The following is a 26,096-nucleotide window of genomic DNA, read 5'->3' as shown; positions in this document are numbered from 1 at the left end:
ATAATATCATAATCGTCAGTCGAGCTCGATACGAACCATCTGGCACGGTAGCCGAAATGCTGCTGCTTGTATGCAGTGGAAGGCAACGGAATCCCGGAAAAACCAACGGCGTGATATTGCATGGCTGAATATTGTATACCTATGAATGGCTACCAGCGAGCTACGCAGCTTGTTAATATGCTGGATGTGAACCAACGTCTAAGCAAGGCAAATGACAAGACCATGTGAATAGGCTATTCAACCTTATTATCTCTATGCGAGCCCGTAGAGCCATAATCCAGAAGCCTGAAAAGATCAGCAATACGGAGTAAATGAGAATGATTCATTTCCAGTGTTACTTGAAACAGCGTGAAGATTCGCGGGGTGCCGTCATTTTCCATCGACCCGCCTCTCTTCAGGTGCCCCATCATCGATATTCCTTTCCTCCCAGCACTACCCTTCACTGATTTCCTTGTTGCTACTCGCAAACTTAGGAGATTTTTGAATGATAGAAGTGTATTTGATCCGTGAATAACCAAGCGTCTCTGCACTTTCAAGTTTTCGTGCTTCACACGCAAACCCCGTATACTCGGCTATTGGCCCCTTGAGCGAATCGATTCTATAGTGTCAACAAGGTCGGTCATCATATTCTTCTTCTGCGCAGTAGTAGCTCTTGCTAACAGTATCGACCGGCCGGGCGACTGTAGCTGCACTGAAACTATCGCTATCATACATTTGGTCTCGTCGTGTCCTGTCTTCAGCTAGTCACAAGCTGACTTCGGCGAGAGGAGCGTTTTATCTGCCTTGAGGCATTTGCGGCTATTGCTCATTTCTTTGCGACAATTAATATTACGCGCAGAGAGAGTGTCATCGCAATTTGGACAGAAGGCTCTTGTGGTTCTTCTGCTGCGATCTATCAGTTACTACGCTTCTCCGTGTTCCGGAGAGAAACGCTAGGCGATCACCAACAGTTCAAAGTGTTGTTGAACTTGTTGAAGCCGCGTCGTTTCTTCCTTGCGTCTTGATCATCGATCAACTACCTCAGTCTATTGATCTGAGAAGGTCCCCAAATCATCCAATTCGCACCAGGCTGATTTCGTATCTCCCGATCGGGCTTGTCATTACGCAACCTGGTCGCCTATCTGGTCGGATTTCGTCTTGTGGGCTAGCCTACGACTTTCTAACATACTACGATACGCAGAGCAGACCAGAACTTATCTGGAGGCTGTTGTTGTGTTCGATCTTTTCATCTCGACCGTTGTTGTGTTGAGCTCCTCCGTTGCGTCATTTGTGGATTGGCAGACTCCCTTTTCCCCCAAGCGCACGCGTTGTTCGACCTTCCCGCCTCCCGGCGTCGCGACCTTCTCCACCACATCTCTCGGCTCAAACCACCTTCATCCTCCCACCACCTTCTTCATTGAAAGTCTCGGCTTCCTTCAACCGCATTTCAATTCATCGTTGCTCTGAATTTAATTGAGCTCTGTCGCACACTATGGCCGAGGACACCCCTGCTGTCTCCAGGACCGAAGCTGGCGAGGCGCCTGTCGAGCGCGCTCCTTCTGCTGAGGCCAAAACCGCGCCCGTGGAATCAGCTCCAGAGACGTCCAAGGAGCAAGAAACAGAGAAGGTCAATGGCACCCAGGAAAAGCCATCCGGTAAGGATTCCTCAGTACCATTGTTGTGACCTACACTTTTCCCAGTTTTACTTTTCGTTTTTTTTCTGGGAAGGGGCAAGGTGTCCCTCAGCTTCGCTTTTCGTCTGAGATTTGAATCGCTAATTATGCTTTCATTGTCTATCAGGCGAGGCTAGCGTATCTGAAGAAAAAAAGGAGTCGACTGATGCTCCGGCTGAAGAGTCCAAGGCACCTGTAGAGGCTGCTGACGCGAAGGAACCGGAAGCGACCGCCGCGGCGCCTGCAGAGTCCGAGGCCACCACAGCGCCCGAGGCTCAAGAAGCTCCTCCATCTTCCAAGAAGTCTGGAGGCTCGAGGCGCAAATCCACTAGCGGTGTCCCCGAACATAAGTCCAAGCTGAGCCGGAAGAAGTCGCAAGCTCGTATGACAAATTTGCACGCGAAGCCTGGCGAATACTACCTCGCGCGCCTGCGGAGCTTCCCTCCCTGGCCGTCTATCATCTGTGATGAGGAAATTCTTCCTCAAACTCTACTGAGCACGCGTCCAGTGACCGCTATGCGGGCCGATGGCACCTACAGAGAAGATTATGCAGACGGAGGAAAGAGAGCCCATGAGAGAACTTTCCCTGTGATGTTCCTCGAAACAAATGAGTTGTAAGTGTCATGTCGGGCTTGTCTATCTCCATGGAGTGGGCGGCTAATGTAAAACAACAAACAGCGCGTGGATCCCCAACACAGACCTGACTCCGCTCGATCCCGCCTCCTGCAAAGACGTACCAGAGAAGGGCAAATCGAAACAACTTCTTGCTGCTTATGCCGTAGCTGCGGAAGGTCACGACTTGCAATACTTTAAGGAGCTGCTGGCTGACCATCAGCGCGCACTGCAGCAGGAGTTGGAAGAGCAGGAAGCCCAGCAGGCCGCCAAGGAAGCGGCCAAGGCTGAAAGGGAAGCCAAGAAGAACAAGCGGAAGAGCATGGACATTGTTGATGATCTGGAGGATATTGACATGGAAGACGCGGACGAGCCCAAGAAGCCGAAGAGCTCGAAGAAGCGTAAGAAGGACGCAGAAACCGATGGCGAAGCCGAGAAGGTGAATTCGACTCTCCAATACTCATTGTCACTTTTACACGGTCGCCGGACTAACATGCCTTTTCTTGTGTTCTAGCCTGCTAAAACACCCAAGACTGCCACCAAGTTGAAGTTGACAACCCCCAAGACCCCGACAAACGAGACTGAGAAGAAGGCCACTGGCGCCAGCAAGGCTAAACAGACAGCCAGCAGCAAGAAGGCTGGCAAAGGTGCCGTCAGTGACGAGGGTGAGGAGGACGCTGGCGCTGCGCCGAAGGAGCCAGAAAAGCAAGTCGACCAGGGGGAAGCCAAGGAAAGAAAACAGAAAGAAGGTAGGCTCGACCTATCCGAAACCCCGTCATGAATTTAGGCTAACTTGAGACAGTTCTGTTTGTTCGCCACAGACTCCAGAAGGGCTTCATTTCGCGTGATCAACCCCCCAAGGAAGAAGAGATGACTACCATGTCTAGCTACTTTACTAGACTTGAGAGGGTTGCTGATGATCTCGAGGTCTCCATCATCCGTGCGACCAAAATCAACAAGGTTCTCAAAATGATTGTGAAGCTTAACTCTATTCCTCGAGATGAGGAGTTCCAGTTCCGTCGCCGTGCTATCAACATCTTGTCCAAGTGGAAGAATGTGCTCGATGCCGATACCACGACAACACCGGCCGAGCCAAAGGCTAATGGAGCTCACAAGGAGGACAGTGTTGAAACGCCAGCAAAGACTGAAACGGAAGGAGAGAAGGAGGAAGAGGAGATCAAGCCAGCCAAGCAAGATTCAGTGGAACCACAAGATGAGTCAATGGTCGATGCTGACGCTGCTTTGGAGAAGGCAGAAGCTCCTGGACCAGCCAAGGAAGCGTCCGAGAAAGAAGCCCCCAAGTCTGAAGAGGCCACCAGTGCCAATGTGACCGAGGAGAAACCGGCAGAAGAGAAGGCAGAAGAGAAAGCTGTTGAAGCAGCAGCGTGAACATAGGCACACATGGTTGTCTGTATGCGTTCACTGATTTCTCTCTTCTCTTGTACCTCTTACGCTTACAATAATCCGCCTGTTACTTCAGTTTTGGCATTCCTGCTCATTTTCTGTCTGGCTGGAATTCCCACTGATATCTCCTATGTCCCTTTTCCGCCGCCGATCGATGAGTGGAGATTTGAGTACTCAAAAGCCTTTGAACTCCTTTTCTTACCAAAGGGTCTTGTCCCTTATCATGTCTCTGTCTGTCGCATGTCTTTCTTTCATATTTCACAGGTCAGTGACAGTGTCAAGTCTGCAAATGGAACTGGATCACTATGGATTGAAAGCAATGCTGTGTGGCATGGTGACAGAACTATGAAAGGGTATCAAGTGCATTTAAACAAGAAGGGGAAGAGAATAAGCAGGCCTCGCAGCTTCTCCGTATCTTGGAGCGTTCTCCAATCCTTTTGATGCGACGGGGGTTTCTCGGGTCTCTTTCTTTTGATTACGTCTCTCAGAATGTTAATTTAGTTTCGCGACTTCTTGTTTTGGGTTGAGATTTAATCCTTGCACAATACAAATTTATTCATATGAAATTCACATCGAGCATTGTGTCCAGATTGGTAACGTGATAATATGTGGTATCCTATTCTATTATACTTGATACTGTATGGGCAGATAACATCATATGATACAGCGCCTCCGGAACTATCTGCACAAGTAACAACCCATTTCCGGCTCTGGTAGACTCAGCACGTTCTATACATAACTACAGCGCCAAAACGCAATATCAAACTCAGAAGTTTAGCGAGATTCATGACCTCGACCCTCCTCAACAGCCACAATGATCAAAACGCAGATGTCGTCCACCTTTCCACCTCGGTACCAATCGCCGGGATAATAGCGCTGGGCCTCTTTGGCGAATGGGCCGTCCCGCCGGGAATCCATGCTGGCCCGTTTGGCTTCGCCAGCGACTGTGGAAGCGAGTAGAGATTGGAGTGTATGGTGCTGAAGAATTTGGCTGGATGGTGCGACACTGCCTGATGTGGAAATGTCGGCTGCCGACGGCTTGGAAGACGAGGATGGCCAGGGAAGTAGAGAAGCGAGGCCGTCAGGGTCCGTCAGGGCTCCGAGATCATCCGATACCTTGATTCCCAAATCGGGCGTGGCGATCCATGCCCCCGTCAGAATCATCCGGCTTGTGATGAGCTTCAGGATGTCTTGATTGTTCAGGTTATCGTAGACCCCATCGGTCGCTAGCATGAGCACATCGCCGTGCTGCATATGGAGGTTTGTGACGGCCGCATCGCGCGGCGAGTCCTCCAAGAAAGAACCGCCGAATATGGAGGCCTGAGCACGCATTCTGGGGGGGATGATGCTCAGCTGATACGGTGTGTTAAAGCCGTGAGTCTGTGGGACTGAGTAATGATGCACAGCCGCAAGACGGAGGAGCATCGAGCCCGAGTCACCTAGATTGGCCAACTCGACCTGACCATCTTCCAAGCCTACCCCGACCGACGCAGTACTCCCACCAGCCCGAATGGACTTGTCCGCCACGAGCTGGTCGTATCCTGACTGAAGCAGGTTCTTGGCCCGCAATTTGTCGGTCGGCGAGTCCCAAGATAGCGCCTCTAGCGCCATATAGCGGCACAGAGCGTGAGAGAAGTTCGCTGGGTCGACCTTGGACTCCACCCAGCCTCCAACTCCGTCCGCGACTGCGAAGGCGATGGCGCCGGAGCCTTGACTTCCAACTCTGCTCACGAAGAAAGCATCTTCCCCACTATCTGGCCTCCTCTTGCGTCTGCTGACCGCGTCAATTTCTTCTGTGACCACGCCGATAGCATCGTGAAGCTCGGGTCGGAAATTGTGGAAATTGGTGGGAGGGTGGAAACGGCGGTTCTTGGGAGAGGACGAGGCCGCCACACGGTAGGAGATGCGCGGAGCATCGAGATTGAACGATGACGTTGCATGAAAAGTCCTTCGCGAAGATCGTGGGAGGTAGGATGGAGATAGTCGCTGGCTTCTAAGGGAGGAGAGATAGTCCGGTAAGTGTCGAGACCATATTGTGCTAGATGTCGCAAAAGAGAGCGATCTGTCTCTGGTGACGGTTTGTAGGCTACTGCAGGCTAAACTGCAGGCTCTACCGGAGGAGGCCAGCGGGATCATCGGCAAAGAGCAGGATCGTCACCGGAGGGCCCTGTCCTTCAGAATACCAAGACCCTCCAGCAAATTACTTCTGTACAACGATATTGTCTGCTGGACCATTTGAAGAACGGTGAAAAACACTTGGCGATGATACCAAACAAGCTGCGGACCGTCACGGATCAACCGCTTTGATCTGGACTGACAGGTAGTAAATGGTAGGAGGCAACTGAGGGAGCAATAATGAGGGTCCTCTACGCTTTGTCCTTGCAATTGGAGACTTCGCGCTGGATAGAAAAGCCACTGGGCTGATCACCGGATCAGCCAGAGGTTATGAGAAGATCGTGGATAATCATTCTTGCTGAAATTTCCCTTCCATGACTGATGGAAACAATAAGACGGGATCGCCGACCGCCTGGCGTCATCGACCGCCTCATGGGAAAAAAGATAAGGGATTTTGACACCGAGATGGCCTTTGGTAAGATGACTTCGGTACGGACACTTGCAGATGTAGCTGTTAGTTTACAGCAACTGATTAACGAAGAGGGGAATTAGATGGTTGGTGCAGGATAAATTTGACATACACGTAGTGGCCTGGATGTGGCTCATTCTCGAGTGTATTGGTTCAGCGTAGGAGACGATCTTCGCAGAATAATTAATGAGAATTGAATTTTTTGCAGGTATAGACTGCGCAAGTGAAGCCGAGTATTGTAGAAAGATTCTCCAGGAAGGACGACCTGAAATGGTGACAGAACAGTCAATCCGCCCTTGTACGGACTGTGGAAAAATATCCTGGATAACGTCGTCTCCGCGTTTTCTTCCTGGCCTCCACTAGGACTGCGGTGTCACCATAAGAGCAACTGGTGCCTCTTCAGACTGATAAATATCCATCAGAAAATATTTTGCTTCTCTCTACGATTAATCTCTAGGGGAAAACGACCTCACAACCAAGCCATCCTTCTGATTCGACGTTTGGCTCAAGCTCCAGTGTCCAAGATGATGCACCCTTCAAGACAGGCGTACGTGGAGGAGTCCGAGGTACGAAGATTTCTCTCTTTCTCTGGCCCTCATCTGCTCGATCCATATAGGTTCTGCATACAGATTGATCTATCTATGTTCACATTATGAAGTCAAAGGCTTTCTTCAGGAATCCTTCCACTGACGTCCAATGATGTTTGGGTTGACTAGGATACGGACATGGGCATTGACCTGGCAAATATCCGTAAGTAATAGCTTCCCTCGACCTGACTTTGCATTGCGACCCAAGTATTCAATCATTTGGCTGACTCTTCCATGTCAATCGCAGCCGTCGACCGCGACTATGATATTCCCTCTGCTGCAGCGGGCATACCCGCAGAACGAGCATCTGCTATTCTATCCCAGTTCGAGCGCAAGCGACGAGCAGCAGCCATGGCCGTTCCGACAGATGATAACCGTGTGCGCGCACGACTGCGAGAGCTTGGAGAACCGATCACGCTTTTCGGAGAAGGCCCCGTGGACCGGCGAGACCGTCTACGCGAGCTTCTGACCGACCTGGCCGAGAGGCAGGAAGCGGCCGCGGCGGAAGGTGATATATCCATGCGAGGTACGACAGAGGAAGTTGAAGAGGCGGAAGAGGAAGCAGAACAACAGGAAGAATTCTACACAGAAGGTTCCCAGGAGCTACTCAACGCCCGAAAAGCAATCGCCCGCTATTCCCTACCCCGAGCGAAAGCACGAGTAGAGCGCTTACGAGAGGAATCTACAATTCCATTGAGAACACATATCAAACATCGCAAAGCGATCAAAGAGAAGTTGCAAGGGTTCGACCTCTACGGGTCGCAGATTGCGGGCGATCGCCCTGTGAGCATTTGTCGCTTTGCGCCAGACGGAAAGACGATTGCTGCGGGCAATTGGAGTGGTGGTATTCGCTTGCTCACCGTACCGAATCTGGAGGAGAAGTCAAATCTTAATGGACATACGGATCGTGTCGGTGGATTGGCGTGGTTCCCCGGTGCAACGCTTCCCTCGTCGAATGTGTCCGAGTCGAATGTCAACCTTGTCTCCGGGGGCGGCGAGGGCAACGTGGCGCTGTGGTCACTGGATAAAGATACACCACTAGCTACACTGTCAGGCCACAGCGGCCGTGTATGCCGGACAGAATTCCATCCTTCGGGGCGGTACATCGCCTCTGCCTCATTCGACACGACATGGCGCTTGTGGGACGTCGAGACAACAGTCGAACTCCTTCTTCAGGAGGGTCATTCGCGAGAGGTTTATACGGTGGCATTTAACAATGACGGTTCTCTGCTGGCTAGCGGGGGTCTGGACAGCATTGGTCGGATCTGGGATCTGCGGACGGGCCGCACGGTGATGATCCTTGAGGGACATGTCCGAGAAATTTACGGCCTCGACTGGGGTGTAGACGGATACCGTGTCTTGTCAGGCTCGGGTGATGGCTGGATTAAGTGTTGGGACCTCCGACAAGTACGCAATATTGGTGGGATCGGCGCACATAAAAGTGTCGTGTCGGACGTACGGTGGTACAAGGGCACTGAGTCGGCTGCATCTTATCTGCCATCCACTGAAAGCAACGGGCGAATGGACGTTGACACCAATCCGACTCTCACGACGAGCGAACAACCAACGCCAGCAACGCCCGTTCAACCAAAGAAGTCAGGGACATTCTTCGTCAGCAGTGGGTTCGACAAGAACGTCAATATCTTCAGCGCGGATGATTGGTCTCTGGTCAAGTCCTTGAGTGGCCACGCAGGCAATGTCCTTAGCACAGACATCAGTGATGATGCCCAGTGGATTGCCAGTTGTGGGCACGATCGGACTGTGAAGCTCTGGGGCATAGAGTGAATATAGCACTTATTAAGTCTAAACAAGTACAATCGGCAATATGGCCACGTTTACGCTTGCAGACTGATATACCTACAACTTGTATACTTACAATAAATTCTTACGCTGCCTAGCTTAGGGTCTGTGTCAGACCTGGCTTAATAAGAAGCCAATTCTCCCCCTTGAGATTCCGGTACGTCGAAGAATAAAGTATTATCATTTCCAAGGACTTCAATATCTAATTGTTCAAGCTTAGGCACCAATGTTCTCTAGCTTCGCTTTGTACGTACCTCTTTAGAAGTATAATCGGATAGGATACCACTCCGTAGAGAATGTGCATCGATTATGAAGTCTTACAATACATTTTCGGGATAAATGACGTAATCGGCGATCAATCGCCGATTCCTGACTAAGCGGCACGTGGTTGGTTATCTCCATTATTTATTGCTCGACCGAGAAGAAAGCCATCGGAACAATCTCCAGATGGAAGAGGAAAAGCTGTTCTACCATTCTTGATCTAATCATAGGCTGCGCCAACAGACATACCTTTTAAAGGAAAAGATGGCGGCATCATTTCGTATGCAGCGGCTGGCCCAGCGATCGCTGCTCTCCGCAGTTCCCCCGTCACGGACGGAGGTCAGACACTCGCTATTCTCAACAGGCGCCTGTATTTTCTGCCAACTGAGACCGAGAAGCTGGGCTGCTCAGCCTGCGCGAGGCCCTGATCTGACGTTGCCAACCCGTCGACTTGCCTCGACCTCCTCAACTACTACAGCCACCGAGACGAGCAATCAGGATAGCAACCTCCCAGACCTTACAAATCATTATACCATTTTCCGCGAGACTTTGCCGGCAGGGCCACCTCCTGCTTCATCATTTGATATCCCCCTGAGCGATTTGAGACGCGAATTCCTCCGCCTGCAGAATGTGATACACCCGGACAAGTTCCCGCCAGGACCGGCGAAGCAGCGGGCGGAAGCGCTGTCCGCCCGGATCAACGAAGCGTATCGGACACTATCGGACCCTCTGCAACGGGCGCAGTATCTTCTGCGCGAGATGCATGGCATCGACGTGACGGCGGAGGACGGAGCGACTCAGCATGCGCTCGACCCGGAGACACTGATGGAGGTCATGGAGGTTCAGGAGACGATTGAGGAAGTCGGTGCAGGGCCGGAGGCTGAGGCAACCATTGCGGCGCTGAAGAAGGAGAATGACGCGCGGGTGGCGGCGTGTGTGAAGAGCTTGGCGCAAGCCTTTGAACGGGGCGATATCGAGGCTGCGCGGCAGGAGTGTGTGCGCTTGAGGTTCTGGTACAGTGTCGGTGAAGGCTTACGAGAGTGGGAACCTGGCAGGACGGAGATTCGCCTGATTCATTGATTACGGATACTGGAAGTGCATTATGCCTGTGTCTCTCGATCTTAGACCCAAAGCTTAAGACTACATATGGAGCAAAAACTATATTGATTTGAGATGTAGCATGACTGAGACATGCCATACATTGCAAGACATACACTGCCAGTAGTCATTGCACCTTGTGTTCTCATGTTGATCTGAGTAAAGGATCCGGATGTGAATATATTTCAACATGCTGCACTATCTAGTCGATCAAGTATTCCCCACCAGGACTCGAGACTGATCAGACCGAGGCTCGTAGCAAACACCACCCTTGCAAACCCAGCCATATCGTGACGATCTAAAGCGGTAATCGAAGTCCACCAGTCTCACCGCCAGATGAGAACGCATCCAGCCAGTTTGGGATCTTCATAGCACTTCTAGCATATACTACCATAAGAGTCAATAATGTCCTTAATGTCCTTCTCTAGTTCATGATTATTTGAAGTACCAAACTAATTCCGTCCACGAAACGACCCGCAATTGGGTCATCAAGAGGCTGGGACGAACAGCAGGTACAACACTCGTCGGGCAACAACCTAAGCCGTTGGAGGAAATTGGCATTGGCAACCCACGATGCAGGAGTCAACGCTAACTGACCAGACTAATGCTACTCAAAGCACTCTCAAACGATCTTGCTTGGTCATTTCCACCCCCTCTAGGATCAAAAGGAAGAAAAGCGCTGCAAGCCCGCAACTATCAATTACCCGCGTGACTTGCGCGTGTTACAGTCTCCATCAGCAGTTTGCCATGGTACCGCTGCGTTGTCCAGTAACACTAATAGTCGTTCTCGAGAATGCGTGAGACAAACAACTAGCCTACCTGCACAGCGTCTGAAAGGGGTCGCGGATGTTGAGCTATCCCCGCGAATTTTACCATGTCAATGTTAACAGTGGCAAGGTATGGCTCCAAGACAGAGTGGATTATGGTATCTGGCAATGGCCCATCTGCCAGCTGCCGTGATAAGGAGGAATGGCTTATGAGGGGGTTGTTGCTGTTGGCACCGTTGACAATAGAAGTTGGCGGTCAAACCGCCCTAAATCCCGTCGTGAATGCACACGTAGCAGACTAACTTGACCCATCTGGGTCGGTTCCGCGCTTGTAGGCTCTCTTTTAGTTTAGATAAAGGAAAAATGAGGCTGCAGAGGGCAAGGATAGAAGGGGGCAGGGTCAGAAACTTCAGTTCGCGTGGACTCTGCTTTGAATTTGAAGAGTCAACGATGATTGTTTCGGGCTGTTAGTATTTATTGCTGTGCATTCAGAGCGAGGGGAATTGGGGACAATTGCGTTTGCTCTGTTCCTACTCGTACCTTTGTCTTGAGATCACATTGTCCTTTTGTTGGAAGAAAAAGCGGAGGAAGTTTCTGGGACAGTATCCTCAATGGAGTCGTCTCCAGACTGGAGCAGGTGAGTTGAGCATCTTCATCGATCAACTTGGAGGGGATATCTTCCATTTTCAGCATCCTGCTTGTGCTGCGTCTTTACTTTGATTTCAATCCAACTACCCAAGTTCATCGAAAAAGCTACGAGCCTTCAAGTCCTCATGCCAACCATGACAGCGTTGCCACTGACTCTTCGAATCACTTTCCTGGATACAGCATCGTCCATTCACCACCATTCACGTTCCTTGTTGGGCCTAATCATGACAAATTGACAATACAATCGGGCCTTGCCCGCCATGTCTCCCAACCGCTCGATCATCTCATGAACAATGGCCTCACCAGGGAGTCCAAGCATCATATTGCCGTTCTGGAGGATGAGGACGTCGAGACCTTCGTGGCCTTTTGCGAGTATGCCTACACGGGCGATTACACCATGCCTACACCAGGATCTCGCGAAGGTGAGAAGGTCGAAACCAGCAATGACACGGCGTTCAATGAGATGTTCTCGAATCCCAATCCCTTCGCCTCGGCCGTTCCTCCCCCAGCACCATCTCCTCCCCCGTCTGCCAAGCTTTCGGACAGGGACCTGGACGTGCCAGATCGTGGGGACCCGAAGACTACCGAGACAACTGAAAAGTCGGCGCAGCCACAGAAGGAGGGCGAGAGCGTGAATGATGCCAACGACGACGCGGGAGAGGATGTTGCGGCACCAGATGATCCGCCACAGGATCTGGCATCAAACTGTGACGAGCCAGGTGAGCAGCGTCTGGCTACCTCTGCTGCCGAAGAGGGAATTCCCTGGGGTCTCGATGAGGCCGCTGAGGCCGCCACGCCCTTGAAGGGCAAGAAAGCGAAGAAGTCAAAGAAGGCTAAGAAGAAACAGCAAGGTGGTGTGACGGCAGAGGAACCAATGTCTAACCTGACTCCTCCAACAACCCCTCCTCCTGGAAACCTTGATGACCAGATTGATGACCCGCTCACAGTCGAGACTACTACAATGCTGGATGATTCGATCCCAGTGACCGAACCTACTAAACTAGATGAGGTAGCGGAGGTTGTGGAAGTTCCTGAGCCCACTGGAGCGGAACGGTCCCCTGATGCTGCTGCACTGTCGGATACTGAGAGTTGGCATCGAGCAACCTCTGTGCCCCCCAATGTCAAGGACACCCTCAATGAGAAGGTGGAGCTTGATCACGACAGTCAAAAGCAGGACCAAGCCAAGGAAGAGGTTGTGTCTCCCCGAAGCCAGATGAAATCGTTCATTGACACCTCTTTCGCCAAGCAGCTATATCTTTCGCGCCGCCCAACTGGAGTTGGTCTCTGGGATGAGTTTGTGAGCTTGGACTATTTTGATCATCCTTCGACCTATGGGACAAGGCCTTTCACCCCAACGGCGACACACTCGGATCCAAGCAAATCAGATCTCCCGTATCTTATCTTCCACGCCAAGCTGTACGTTTTCGCCGTACGATACTTGATTCCCGCTCTGGCGCAGTTGTGTCTCCGAAAGCTTCACGCGGATCTGCTGCGTCTGGCTTTTCCTGGTCCGAAGGACGGCAAACGGAAGGAAGAGCGAGCTGCTTTGACCGCAACCAAGGCCAGAATGGTCCTCGATCTTCTCCACTTCACCTACACCAAGACAACCCGTCTGGAGCCAATTTCACCAACCTCGGCCACTCAGCTTCGTGACAACGAGCTTCGCAAACTCGTTGTACACTACGCAGCCTGCAAGGTGAAAGAGCTTGCAGAATACTGCCCTCCAATGGGAAGTATGGTAAGCTCGCCAGTCCCTTCACCAGTGGACAAACGGCCACGAATGGCGGATCAACCCGCCAGCCGTGGTTTCCGCGCGCTCTTGGATTCGACAACCGAACTTGCCTCGGACTTGGTCTTCCGCATGATGTGAATTCGGGTTTCATTTGCGCTTTATTTGCCTTCTGTCCTTCCTATCAGGCGTCTTGTTTGTGTCCCGTGTCGGGACTTATTCAATTGGGCCATCGCCTTTACATCAAGTCGGTATATCTACTTGTACTCTTGTTTGAAGTACGTATCTATGCATGGAACGGGAGTATGGAACGACGAGCAATGGAATAAGACTTCTGTTATTCGAGCACACCTTGTTCAAGTCTTGTCCTGGTCTCAACTTGGGGGCATCGTTTCGTCCAGATTGATCACAAAACATGATGACCATTCCCCTAGCATTTTTGGTGCATCCTGTTCTACGAGCTTGCTTTCTATAAATTGCTCTTCTACGCCTTGTGTACCTTGTCACGACTGAAGAATTGGGTAATGACCTCCATTGCATGATGATTAGTAGACGAACTGTCTAACCGTAATCCATCTCATTAATGTATGCAGACTTCAATGCGCAGGCCGAACAAGTGTAGCATTCTGTATGAACATACCAAGTAATATCCCAGGAGGCTACTAAACAACTACGTCAATTCACCGCGATCTGTATGGAGCATCATGCCAACCCTCCATTGCTGCAATCGACAAATCAAACACACCTTCTGTACGTCGACGCCGAGCCTACTGATAACAGACAAATATGCCTGATCTGCCTTGTCCGACATCGAAGTGGATTCGCTTCGTAGAGACTCGGAAGGTGTGTGGAGACGGACCATCCTCCCGTTTCTTGGCCTTGATTCATATTTCAGAGTGGTATGTGGATATTCCCGCTTGGCGTAGTCCATATTTTGATACCATACCCTGGTATGAACTGGAGACATTGGGGGGTTGGAGTGGCGACAGTGGGCCTTTGATCTGTCTGATGGCTATACGTAGTAGCAGTTGCCATGTATCACGCTGATGTTACGGTGGAATAGAGCCCAAAGCAGTGGGTCAACGACTCTGTAGATCATGAATAGTGTGCATTAGATTTGTATAACTCCCAGGGAGACATTCTTACACATCATAGATTCGCTGAACTATCTGGCCATGCACTGGATTCATTTAGATCTGCCATCACAGCCATTCTTGGCTTTGGCTGTGCAACATGAAAGACTGGACAATAACGCGGATAGCACATGCATTATTTTTACCTCACAGAGAAAACTAGCTTTCAGAACTTCAGTGCTGGTTGTTATTCTTAGAAATGGTTGTTGCTACCTCCCTAGGGTTGATCCTCCCAATGCCAAGAGAAGCATTGATGCGTCTTCCCAGCAACGACATCTGGACTGGACTCTCCTCTCGCTCCAGCATCTCCATCGACTCCATAAACTTCTCCTCTGAATCCATCTCTCTTGATTCCACTATGAAGTACACAGATGATCACATTCTTCTGGACCCATGATCTCTTCAGGGTCATGATGTAGACATCAGATCGTAGCGTGGAAATGCCATACATCCACTCATAACGTCCTGTCAGGGGCAGTTCGAAAAAAGCAAATACAACACGCAAACCTAAGTCCCTTCAAGTAATGGTTTCACTTTCCATCCCCCTTTCCTTATGTCTCACTCGCTAACTTGTTTTCATTCCCACAGCCACCACTGAGCTTGGCAGCGGGTCTCCCCGTCGATGATGCGTCGTCGATCCCTCTCTTGGGCCTCTTGGCCGGTCTCCTGGGCAAACCAAATTGAAGACGTCGGCGCACGTTGAGATTCACTCGGGTGCTGCTTGCTGTAATCTGCGGCATTTCGAATGTTGCCCAGAACTTCCTCCACCTATGATTTACTCGGTGTCCTGGCCATCAGGACCCACAGAATTCACAAAAACACAGACCCGTCTAATCGGCTTCAAAGCTGTTGCCTTCCCTATCGATGATCTACGGTTCGACTACTGGGCTCAGCGGCCCCTTTCCAGTTTGTGAAATTTCGACTGCTTCGGGCCGAAAGGCTGCAACCGGGCGACCCGATGAGGTGCATCCTCCATCCCAATTGTTCATTCCCGGCTTCTAATTTTGAGATCGCGCAGTCGAGACTAAAAAGGTCTTAAGATTCGAATCATGACAAGTTTGGCAACCACTTTTGAAGACTAAACAGGAAACCCGGCCAAAGGAGAGAACCCGATACCGTAAGAAGCAAAAGAAGCCAAAACGCTGACGAAATGGGGAATAAGCCTTATCTCTCTTCCTTTTTTGATGATGTGACAAGCACTCCTATCTTCACTCAGACCTGTTCCCATGCTACCGCCAAAAACGCGTCATCTGGATCTGCATGGCGAGAACATTGCATTTGTGGTCTGCATAGTGCATAGCTTACTTGCTCTTCTTTCATCAGGCACACTCTCATACCAGACATTCTCTTGGCGAAGTCTCATTGATTTGCCACTATTTGTGAAGATCATGGCTCATCCCCCTAGGCATCAGGCTTTACCTTCACCCTCCCCTTGTCTAGACTCTCCACAGTGAACCTTCTCTCCTTTGCAAGAAAGTGAGTTGCAGCTACGCTCTCTATGGACCTATCTAAATAAGGGCCTGATTGCGTTTCCTTCCTAACCTCCCCGATTCCTGGTGGACACCACTGATCCAATCTGGAGCAATGAGTTTCTAGGATGTCCTTCGCGATATCTGCTGAGCCAACCACTGTTGATGCATTCTGCATCCCTATTTTCTTGGACTCTTGGCCCAGACAGCCTTCACGCCAGATGGAATGGCAATGGTTGTCAACCCGAAGCCCTCAATGTTTTATGCTGGTCGTTCACATGTGCATGTCGGCTCTGCAGTCTGTTATAAAGTATCTATGGCGCCAGCGATATCTCGTTGTTTCAGTCGGACAATTACACCTTATCTCCCTCTCTTCTTTCCTTTTGCGGGCACCGCAAAGTGCATCCATTCTTTCCAGTGCACTTAGGCTGATCTTTACCATCTCTGCTACGTGCTCTTCACTAGATTCATATTTGCCCTGTCTGTGGGTTTCTGTAGTGAAGTCAGAGCATTGACACATCATCTACACATACTCTCTCATCCGGATAGGATTCTGTCTTGTGTTCCTCGTTTTACCACATCTTCACTAGGCTTGACATAAATTTCCTTGTTTGCCTTCCATACTCTTTTCGTATCCGTATCAGGACCGAGCACCTTGCAATCACGATGTTCAACGATCATGATCATGTTCCGCCGACATCGTCACAGTCAGATTCTGGCCTTTTTGAAAAAGAGATGAAAAAATCTCCTAGACTGAGCCTTCGTGAGCGCCTACGGCACTTCACCTGGGCCTGGTATACCTTGACGATGAGCACCGGTGGACTGGCTCTCCTGATTGCTAGTCAGCCCTATACCTTCAGCGGAATGAAGGGCATTGGGATGGTCGTTTATATTATCAACCTTCTGTTATTCGCTCTCGTCTGTTCTCTGATGGCGCTGAGATTCATCCTGCATGGCGGTTTCCTTGACAGCCTGCGCCACCCTCGCGAGGGTCTCTTCTTTCCTACCTTCTGGCTATCCATTGCAACGATTATCACCGGCTTGCATCGTTACTTCGGCTCCAACGATCTCGAGTCGTACCTCATCGCACTCGAAGTCCTCTTCTGGGTCTACTGCAGTTGCACCCTCGCCACAGCCGTGGTCCAGTACTCATTCCTCTTTGCTGCGCACTCCTACGGCCTCCAGACAATGATGCCATCATGGATTTTACCAGCCTTCCCCATAATGCTCAGCGGAACCATCGCCTCCGTCATTGGCGAATCCCAGCCCGCCCGATCCGCCATCCCCGTCATCACCGCTGGCGTTACCTTCCAGGGCCTCGGCTTCTCAATCAGCTTCATGATGTACGCCCACTACATCGGCCGGCTCATGCAGTCGGGGCTTCCCTGCCGCGAACACAGACCAGCCATGTTCATCTGCGTGGGGCCTCCGGCTTTCACCGCGCTGGCGCTAGTGGGGATGGCCAAGGGCCTGCCCGAGGAATTCAAGGTCCTCAACGACGCGCACGCCATCGAGGACGCCCGGATCCTCGAGCTGATGGCAATCATCGTCGGCGTGTTCCTCTGGGCCCTGAGTCTCTGGTTCTTCCTCATTGCCTTTGTTGCCGTCGTCTGGGCCCGGCCTACTGCGTTCCATCTTAGCTGGTGGGCCATGGTCTTCCCTAACACTGGTTTCACGTTGGCCACTATTACCCTGGGGAGGGCACTGGGCAGCCCTGGCGTCTTGGGCGTTGGCTCAACCATGTCGGTCGGTATTGTCTGCATGTGGCTCTTCGTTTTCATCCACCACATTCGTGCCGTCATCAGACAGGACATCATGTACCCCGGCAAGGACGAGGACGTCGTAGAGTAAATGCCACCCGCAAACAATCACTCTGTCAATGACCCTTCAAGTGCTACAATCTCGCAGATTTTTTTCTTTGATATACTTTCCAGCGTTGTGCCTACCATCCTGTTCGAAAAGAACTCCCCCGTTACCTCACCCCTGCCTCTCTTTTCCCTTTGCTGTTCGGTGGAATTCTTCATCGTCTCGCTTTCAGCACTTCAATCGGCGTATGCTGCATTCAAAAGGCGTTGGGGTGCACAAGCCAGTCTCATTCTGTCATAGTTGATTTCCTGTTCAGCACCAATGCTTGCTCATTTATGTTTATTGGACCGCAGCCTGCTTTTGGAGTATCTATGCATTTTTTTCGTGTTATTTGCTTTCTCTTGCTAGATTCTGGTGCTATTTGAAGATGCTTAGATGTAGGATATCGAGTCAATCTATATTAGAAGTTTGTTTATTCATCTTTACGCGTTCGTACCTCAAGACAGAAGTACAGTCCGTGATGTTGACAAAAGCCCCTTACTGTACATCCCAAGGCAAAATACATCCCCACGGCGTCTTGCTCGTAAAGATGCCTTCTAGGCTATAAGAGGCTTTGGGCTCAGCACGTTGCACTTTCAACCACTCCAAACTTTCCGCCCAATTCTCGCAGCCTCTAGTCGGTACCGAACACATTCCCAAGGCAACCTTTCAGCTTTGGGCTCACACTTGCAAACTCAATTTAGTATAGTACGAACACCATTCATCATGACGTTTCGCTGATTCTTCATTCATACCCTCCTATTCGGGTAGCAGACTGATGTCCACCACGTCAAGGGAAACATCCTGCTGTAGGTGAAAACCTTGACCAGGGCATAGCTCGCACCAAGTACAGGTCCAACTCCATAAAGCCTTGTCATCCGCTCAGCATACTATCAACCATAAAGATAACGGAATATCCCCTGAAAGTGATGCAACAGCGAAGCGGAGGGCGTGCCAGGAAGCTCTGAGACAGATTAGGAAACACGCTCCACGAAGGATAAATCTCGCTCACATTATCAAATAATGAGCTTCCGCTTCACTGCGGTGTGGCGAAGATGGCTTTTAGGCAGCCTACGATTGTAAGTTGGGTACACAAATATGAGGAAAAGAGAGTTGCTCACAAGCTCTGTCACTCACTGGGCCGGCCACGATGCAGCTACTGTTGGCTAGTGGTGGTCTGTTCTCGAAAAAAGTTGTGCGTTTGCTGTAGCCTCGTTAGTAGAGCTATAGACAGAAGGGGAAAGCAATGGACAGGCTCATGGGAGAATTCGAAGCTGTGCCTCCGGTTCGGACAATTGTTTTTAGCCAGCCTGAAAGTTGTCAGCAAGGAATGAAAGTTCAATGAAGACGAAGGAATACATACAAGCTCTGTCACTTACTGGGCCTGCGCACGGTGCCAGGCATAATGGTCAGAGGAACGAGGGTTGGAAGTGTGAGATGTACGAGCCGCTCGCTTGTCAAGCCTCCACGGCGCATAATTTGACAATGATCAGCTTCTGCTCGAAACGAGGAAGTCTGAAACTTGCCAACTGGTTCGCTCAGCTTGACGTACTTGATCAGCTACCTATGCAGGTGATAGTCTGTGCTCTGAACAGAGGCCAACCACAAGGCGACTTTCTGGGGCTACTGTATTGGGACATGGGAGAGAGGCAGAAGGAAGGCACGTGAAGCACGGCGAAGATCAATATCTGGAGAGAGAGAAACGAATGTGGTTCAGGCTGAGAAACAAGGACGAGGAGAAGAACGGCGCAGGAGAGGAAAAGAAATGGTAGACTCTCATGGCAGGGGCAAGTGGAAGGGGAGGAAAGAAAGGAAAGAAAGGAAAGAGGAGGAAGGGGGGAGCAGCTGCCATTTTGTACTGCGCTGGTGGCGGGCCATGACCCCCAAGGCAACTGCTGCAGATATGGAACCATAAAATGAAGAATACGAATATAAACGTGATGAAGGCTCTGGTCGTCGATATCAATGGTAATCTGTGCGGGATCCGCATGCATGATACTTCTATATACAAGCATAAGTGCGCCATAATAATTCTTTCCCGAAACACCAAAAACGCCTCTTCTTTAAATACCAGTTCAATTTGCCCTGGCCAGGTGTCCAGGAACAACTTGGGTAATCAAACATGGGTATAGTGCGACGCAAAAGGTGAACAACCCTTCAAAACTTTTGTTACCCTCGCCAAACACCTCGGAATATTGATTGTCCTGCTAAGGACCTTGGTTGTCCGAAGTACAAGTAACCTCGTGCCGGATCCCCACCACACATAACAGAACCAGGCGAGCGATGACGTTTTGGTTAGACTCGAGGCAGTTCACTCGACTGTGATGCACACCTGGGTAGAGCATCTCCCAAGCAGATCCGGTGGCTCGTTACCAGAGAATGATCGGAACAAGAGCATCATGTGTGCGCGGAGCTGCTATACTGGTTCGGATGTGCAGAGAAGCCTCCAAATGGTGGTTGAACCTCGTGTTGATAACCGCATGAGCGAGCATATGCAGCAGATAGTGATATGCCACCAATTCATGTTTTTGCCGTGATCAAGCAACCTTCCGACCAACGTTGCCAATACCTCGTCCAACCACGCTCACGATAACGTCCCCTTGCTCATTTTCACCGGTGGCATCTCGTAGACCCCAACCGGGGGCACCGAACTTGGCCAAATCTCTGGCCAGCTGGATGATACTCTCATCGGCAATCACTTCCCGTCCAAATTGAAGTCGACCAACGTCCTCTGACCCCATAGTCATCAAGCCCAGCATGGTTGAAGCTGCAGCCGGGGCAACGCATCCGCCTTTTGAGATAGTTTCCAGAAGCTGGTAAGCACATTGTTTTCCAATATCCTCCGGCGCCTGGCCACCCGCAGGTGGAGAGGCGACGTCAGCGGAGTACAAGCAGCCAGTCGAAGTCTCCGCAACCAGGGATAAACCGAAGCCAAGACCGATCTTTTTCTTTGCGGATGGGTTGTTCCTGTCAGGGACCAGCGGCGCGGACGACACATCGGAGAAAATGTAGGTGTCGGGAACGAGAGGATTGAGGATGCCACGGGCCACATCAATCATTCTCGCATTGTTGGAGGCTGAAACGCCGACCGAATACGCCACGCCACGAACCTTCTTTACTCTGCCTGGGTTCATCAAGTGCAGTGTTTTCGGAAGGCGTACTTGGTGGCCGAAAACCAACTGAACTTCTCCACCGCCTCCCCTGCCGTTCGGTCCGGGGTTAGACCTGCGGAGAATGCGAAGCTCAATGTTGTTGAAGATACCAAACTGGTTGTAAAGCGGAAGGATTGCGGTGCGGACGCTGTCCACGGACATGTCCCCAGCGGGTGTGGCTGAAGTAATAACGCCAGGACCGGTGAAGAGTACCTTGATCGGGGCTTTAGAGAATGGAGCGAGGAGACAAAGAGGTATTAAGAAGTAGCTGATGCCTCGAGTGCATCCTGCAGGGAGCTCATGCCGGATAACACCTCCGCTGGTGACCCCGTTACCCACAACGCCTCCAGTGATCAGACCAGGCTTGTAGATAACGATAGTTCCCGTGTATGAAATCTCCATCTGGGAACCATTTGTGACGGCCTCCAAGAGACGTAGAAACGAGATTTCGTGGGGAGCAAGACCGGGATTCGTGGGAGACGAAGGACGGATCTGGGAGATATGGACTGCACGGCCGGTTAAGGTTGAAAAGACCAGTCGGTTCACAAAATTCTTGTGACCGGTGAATCGAAGGGGAGGCTGAGATGTAGTGGCCATGTTTGCTGGATTGGAGATCTTCCGATACCCTGTCGTCGATATCAGAAGCTGATTCTCTCAATGTCAAAGTGTGGATAATTTTTGATAAAAAGAGAAAATCTGTCGGAGAGACGATTTTCCTTTCCGAGTGTATCTCTTTATCTATCTCCGGCTATCTCCGCGTGATGGGATGACCGCATCGCATCGGCTTCGGTCTTTGCTTGATAATCATTCATGTATGACTGCAAGAATAAGATCTCACAGCTCGTCGATTAAAAGTCTGTTCGGCATCAGAAAGGCGTCTAAAGTAAATAGAGAGCTTGCGACAATGCTACCACCAGCTCTGAATATCCCGAAATGGTATTTCCTACCTCAAATCCCACCTGAACCCGCATGCCCCTCCCCCGCTTTCGCAGGGGAGCATCTTCTGATACGAAGCCATGAAGTGCACTTACAACTCAGGTAATGACCAGGTTACAGGCTCGAAGAAAATTCACACCTCCTTCAACCACCAGTGAATAATTACTGCGTCTATCACCCCTCCTCGCCCGCGACAGCCGGATACACGGTCATGATTGTTGGGGGACCAAATGCCCGCACGGACTATCACATCAACACGACCCCAGAATTCTTCTATCAGTATCGAGGCTCCATGCTTCTAAAGACAGCTGATACATCAGTCTCCCCTCCCGTCTTCCAGGACATCCCCATCCATGAAGGATCGATCTTCCTACTACCCGCCAACACCCCGCACTGCCCTGTCCGGTTCAAGGACACTGTCGGTGTGGTGATGGAGCAGCCTCGGCCCAAAGACGCGGTTGATACGATGCTGTGGTTTTGCAAGAAGTGTGGGGAAGTTGTCTGGGAGAAGCGGTTTGTGTGTACGGATTTGGGGACACAGGTGAAGGAGGTGGTGGAGGAATTTGGTGCTGATCAGGAGAAACGGACTTGCAAGAGATGTGGGACCATTGCGGAAACAAGATATCAAGAAGGGGAGATTGTACAGCCACCTAGGTTTCTGGAGTGATTTGGGTTCTACTTTCTAACCTGCACCTCTCTAGGCGGGACGAAAACAAGGCCCTGGGGAAACCGGATGATGAGTAATGTACTAGTTGTTCAAGTGCTGTATTCTGACAATCTCCAATTTGTACACTGATTTGATGAGACAGACACAGGTCGTTGGCCCAAATGCGCTGCTGACTAGAGGAGTAGCTGAAAACCGCAACTCGCTTGGACGCATCATGTAATTCTAGCTGACGCATAGCGGGAATAAAAGATGGGTAGGATGGGCCGAGGTTCTGCGATTCTGCGGGAGGTGTTTGTAAGAACAGGGTCTACTGAGCCCGAAAACAAGTACAGTAAGAATACAAAAGAGGGTGAAATGAAAGGAAAGAGCTGGCAACAGCCGAGTCAGAAAGAGTGAGAGGTCGAAGAGCGATGAAGGTATTAACACAAGCGCTGAATAAGGTCTCGCCGTGCGATTGAATCTGTAACGGCAAGGCTGGGCTTCATATGGTCATAACATCGAGCCCCCAAGAAAGAAGATTATAAAAAGTGCGAAAACCGCAGTCTAGGGCAACAGGCGCATGGCGTTGCCAGAATAGAGAGTATGCAAAAGTATTAATAGGTTCGGCAATGTGCCGAATGGAGAAACCCGCTCAGACATCAAGGACAGAAGAAATATGTGATCGTCCAACATGAGCCACCATCAGCAGCTTCCCGACGCAACGGCCGCAGCTCAGTCATCAAAAGGGCAATCAATGCTTTCATGACCGTCCCTCTCACAGAGGGCACACCACTTCGTTTCATCAATCACTCCACTGGCCTTCCCTGCAACAGGAGCCATTGAAGCTGTGAGTCCTCCACTGATACCCTTCAATCCCTCCAGGACAGCATCACGTCCTGTCTTTTGAGGGGTGGCGCTATCCTCATCCTTTGAAGGAAAGGATTCTCCGGCGATGGAAGTCCCGGGGGTCGACTTGCCGTCCACAGAACCCTCGTGGTGTGACTGCTCAACAGGGAGTGCATGCTCGTTCTTGGTTTCGGCACCAAGGATGTTTGTGCAGCTCAAGATATCGTGACCGCCGGTTTCGCAAATCTCACACCACAATGAATTGCCATCATCAGAGCGGCCATCGGACTCATGCATGGTCTCCAGACGGTGGCGGGAGGAGTCCGAAGCTCCTCGGTGGTGCGAGCCAAACGGCTGATACTGACCTTCACCATGAGGTTGCTCTTGCCAGTCATTAGGGACCACTGTGCGGTCAGACAGTCGATGAGCATGGTTGATAGTGTTTGCGGTCCCGATATATCCAGCAGAGTTGGATGGCTTATGTTGAGGCGCTGGAGCGCTGATCGTGGAGCTGCGAGTACGGCTTTCATTGCTAAGCCGCAACTGCTGTAACTCCCGCTCAAGCTCCTCGATGCGATAGTTCTTGCTCTCGGTTGCGTGCTCAAATTCCTGGATACGCTGTTCCAGATGAGCGATTTGTTCGGAATCATGGTCCTGTCGAGAACTTGCAAGCCCATTTTGCAGGCCAGGGAAGTTCGGATCGCCCCTGCTCAATGAATGGATGATGGCTTTGAGGCCGCGAATCTCGTCGTCTTTCTGATCTAATTCCTTCGAGTACTGCCGGCCTCCATCTCCGCCTGAATGGGCATCCCTCAACATGGCGCTGGAATGTTCGCGCTCTTTTTTCAGCTCAAGCTTTGTCCTTTCAACCTCTCCTCGTAGAAACTCAACCTCAGCCCGCGCTTCCGCCTCGCCACGTCTTGCGTCTTCCAGGCCCTCTTCTAGCTCTGAAACCAGCTCTTCCAGCTGCTTCAGCTGCCTGGCAACGGCCTCGACATCCTCACCTCGGTCTTGTAGCTCTTTATTCTGTTGCATGAGTTCGTCCAGGCGTTGCTCGTAGACCCGCTCGGTCTCCGACGCGGCTATTTCCAGCGTATCGAGAGTGCTTCTGAAGTCGGCTCGATGGAGATCGAATTCCGCTGTCAACTGAGCAATCCTCTCATTCTTCTCCCGCAGCTGGGCCCTGATGGACAGGGCATCCGAACCTTCCAGGTCCTCAATTGTCCTATGGAATTCCGCCAGTGTATTGGCCTGTTCCTCCAGCTGCTTATCGCGGTCCAGTAGCTGCTTTTCCAGGCTCTTGATCTGATCTTTCAATTCCTGCACCTCCGACGCCATCGAGCTGCGATGGAAGTCGGAAGTCCTAACCGAGGACAAGTCATCGTCCACGCTCATGCGGGAAGGAGCCCTATCGGATGCGCGAGACGGAGCTTTAACCGGACTTCGAGGATAGCCATTGGGACTCGGCCCTGTTCGAGAAGCGGTGGACGGAGTACGAAGACCGGCAAGGCTAAGCTTGGAGGGGGGCAGACCACGAGGCGACTCAGGGCGAGGTAGAGAGGGTCGTCTTACACGCGGACGAGGCACTGCAGGACTGGGCCCGACGGATTTGCTGAAATTGATCGGTCGCGAAGGCGTCGGAGGGGCGGTGGTCGCGGTAGGGGCGGATGTGGAGGATCTCTTCGTGACATAGCGATTGTTGTTCATGGGAACAAAGATGCCGGAACCAGGGACAGTGGTCTTGAAATACTTTCTCCCTTCCACATCTCCATTGTTCTTCCCTCTCTTGGCGTGCTCGGGAGCCAGTTCGATCCCGGCGAACTTGCCTGGTTTTCCGGCGACGCTGCCCAGGTAGCGGACCGTCCCATACATGCCCCCGGGAACGTTCACAACATCGCCGACCTGGATATCGTCGAGAGGCGCCATGGCGATGGAGTTCGAGATTTGAGAGAGAGCGACCTCAAAGTGCTCGAAGGGACGAACGCGACCAGAGCGGAAAGGTGAAGGGTCCAGAAATTCAGAAGGAACACAAGTCAGGAGGGGGGAAAGAAAAGAGCGGCATTAAAGGGATGATGCGGTATAAGGAAGAACAGACACGAGTGGAGCTCCTGCACTTTAGATCATTGACTGGTCATTGATTGATTATTGATAGGAGCAGCCAAGTTTTCATGGCTTTCCTGTCAGCCAACAAATGGACTGTTAACAGTTTAAGGGGGTTGACGGAGGCGTTTCTTTTCCTTATTACTATTTTCCCACTTGGGCAGAGAAGAAGCCCAAAGAAGAAGAATGAAAAGAACGGGAGCTAATTGGCAAGAAGGGAATGACGAATGGTCTTTTAGAGATAGTTAGGAGAGGATTGACGTCGAGACATCGATCAGCGACAATTGCACTGATAGTCTGAACATGATGCTACACCCTGTTATGTATCAACATCCTCTACGGAATACTAAAATAGCCATTATGATGCTCATGATAGTGATAACAAACAACGGAGACACGAACCATGGGTTATCTACTCGGTACTCGTACTATTATTATTACTATCTGCTGCTCCACAGTGCCCATGCGTAATCCGTCCGACGAACTCCACGGCTGTAAGGCAGATGTTCCCTTTAATCTCTGAAGATATCCTATTGTCGATGAGACATTCATCACCTGTCCATTCCAACCTTACTGCGACACATGCTTGACTGAGACATAGGAGACACTACTCTGTACAGCAGTGACCGTTCCGCGGCGCTAACAATCAACTACCTTGCAGTTCTCCTGATTAACATCTCTCCGCTTCGTCCGACTGGCCATTCGTCCACCTGGCACCTTCATCTCCCACGATTCTCTGGCGTTCCCTATCCTTGCGCCGGCTCCAACCTCGAGACCGCTCGTCCCTGAACATTATCCAATTTCGCTTCCCGACTCCCATTCACTCG

At 51.1% G+C, this 26,096-nt stretch overlaps 9 protein-coding genes across 9 annotated transcripts; 6 read left to right on the top strand and 3 right to left on the bottom strand.

The window, feature by feature from the left end:
* Positions 1-1,471: 1,471 nt before the first annotated feature.
* On the top strand, positions 1,472-3,653 carry ALT_9313 (PWWP domain-containing protein; the record flags this gene model as incomplete). Its single annotated transcript, XM_033560603.2, has 5 exons — positions 1,472-1,634; positions 1,780-2,266; positions 2,331-2,703; positions 2,779-3,013; positions 3,067-3,653. 5 exons carry the CDS (start codon positions 1,472-1,474, stop codon positions 3,651-3,653), a joined length of 1,845 nt encoding a protein of 614 aa, XP_033416494.1.
* Positions 3,654-4,442: 789 nt separating this feature from the next.
* Positions 4,443-5,804, bottom strand: ppmA (type 2C protein phosphatase PTC7; the record flags this gene model as incomplete). Its single annotated transcript, XM_033560604.2, has 1 exon — positions 4,443-5,804. The coding sequence occupies one exon, from the start codon at positions 5,802-5,804 to the stop codon at positions 4,443-4,445; it is 1,362 nt and encodes a 453-aa protein (XP_033416495.2).
* Positions 5,805-6,776: 972 nt separating this feature from the next.
* Positions 6,777-8,624, top strand: ALT_9311 (putative pre-mRNA splicing factor; the record flags this gene model as incomplete). The annotated part of the gene is made up of 3 exons (XM_033560605.2): positions 6,777-6,818; positions 6,969-7,002; positions 7,087-8,624. 3 exons carry the CDS (start codon positions 6,777-6,779, stop codon positions 8,622-8,624), a joined length of 1,614 nt encoding a protein of 537 aa, XP_033416496.2.
* A 540-nt stretch (positions 8,625-9,164) lies between these two features.
* On the top strand, positions 9,165-9,980 carry ALT_9310 (J-type chaperone JAC1; the record flags this gene model as incomplete). The annotated part of the gene is made up of 1 exon (XM_033560606.2): positions 9,165-9,980. The coding sequence occupies one exon, from the start codon at positions 9,165-9,167 to the stop codon at positions 9,978-9,980; it is 816 nt and encodes a 271-aa protein (XP_033416497.2).
* A 1,719-nt stretch (positions 9,981-11,699) lies between these two features.
* ALT_9309 (uncharacterized protein) lies at positions 11,700-13,283 on the top strand (the record flags this gene model as incomplete). Its single annotated transcript, XM_033560607.2, has 1 exon — positions 11,700-13,283. The coding sequence occupies one exon, from the start codon at positions 11,700-11,702 to the stop codon at positions 13,281-13,283; it is 1,584 nt and encodes a 527-aa protein (XP_033416498.2).
* A 3,127-nt stretch (positions 13,284-16,410) lies between these two features.
* ALT_9308 (tellurite-resistance/dicarboxylate transporter family protein) lies at positions 16,411-17,595 on the top strand (the record flags this gene model as incomplete). The annotated part of the gene is made up of 1 exon (XM_033560608.2): positions 16,411-17,595. The coding sequence occupies one exon, from the start codon at positions 16,411-16,413 to the stop codon at positions 17,593-17,595; it is 1,185 nt and encodes a 394-aa protein (XP_033416499.2).
* Positions 17,596-20,126: 2,531 nt separating this feature from the next.
* ALT_9307 (RNA 3'-terminal phosphate cyclase-like protein) lies at positions 20,127-21,338 on the bottom strand (the record flags this gene model as incomplete). Its single annotated transcript, XM_033560610.2, has 1 exon — positions 20,127-21,338. The coding sequence occupies one exon, from the start codon at positions 21,336-21,338 to the stop codon at positions 20,127-20,129; it is 1,212 nt and encodes a 403-aa protein (XP_033416501.2).
* Positions 21,339-21,645: 307 nt separating this feature from the next.
* Positions 21,646-22,421, top strand: ALT_9306 (3-hydroxyanthranilate 3,4-dioxygenase; the record flags this gene model as incomplete). Its single annotated transcript, XM_033560611.2, has 3 exons — positions 21,646-21,677; positions 21,798-22,331; positions 22,379-22,421. 3 exons carry the CDS (start codon positions 21,646-21,648, stop codon positions 22,419-22,421), a joined length of 609 nt encoding a protein of 202 aa, XP_033416502.2.
* A 634-nt stretch (positions 22,422-23,055) lies between these two features.
* Positions 23,056-25,095, bottom strand: ALT_9305 (CAP-Gly domain containing linker protein BIK1; the record flags this gene model as incomplete). The annotated part of the gene is made up of 1 exon (XM_033560612.1): positions 23,056-25,095. One exon carries the CDS (start codon positions 25,093-25,095, stop codon positions 23,056-23,058), a length of 2,040 nt encoding a protein of 679 aa, XP_033416503.1.
* Positions 25,096-26,096: the final 1,001 nt, after the last annotated feature.

The sequence above is a fragment of the Aspergillus lentulus genome (genome assembly GCF_001445615.1).
Source record: "Aspergillus lentulus DNA, contig: Alt17, strain: IFM 54703, whole genome shotgun sequence".
Taxonomy (NCBI): Eukaryota; Fungi; Ascomycota; class Eurotiomycetes; order Eurotiales; family Aspergillaceae; genus Aspergillus; species Aspergillus lentulus.
This window is presented reverse-complemented; position numbering and strand designations above follow the sequence as displayed.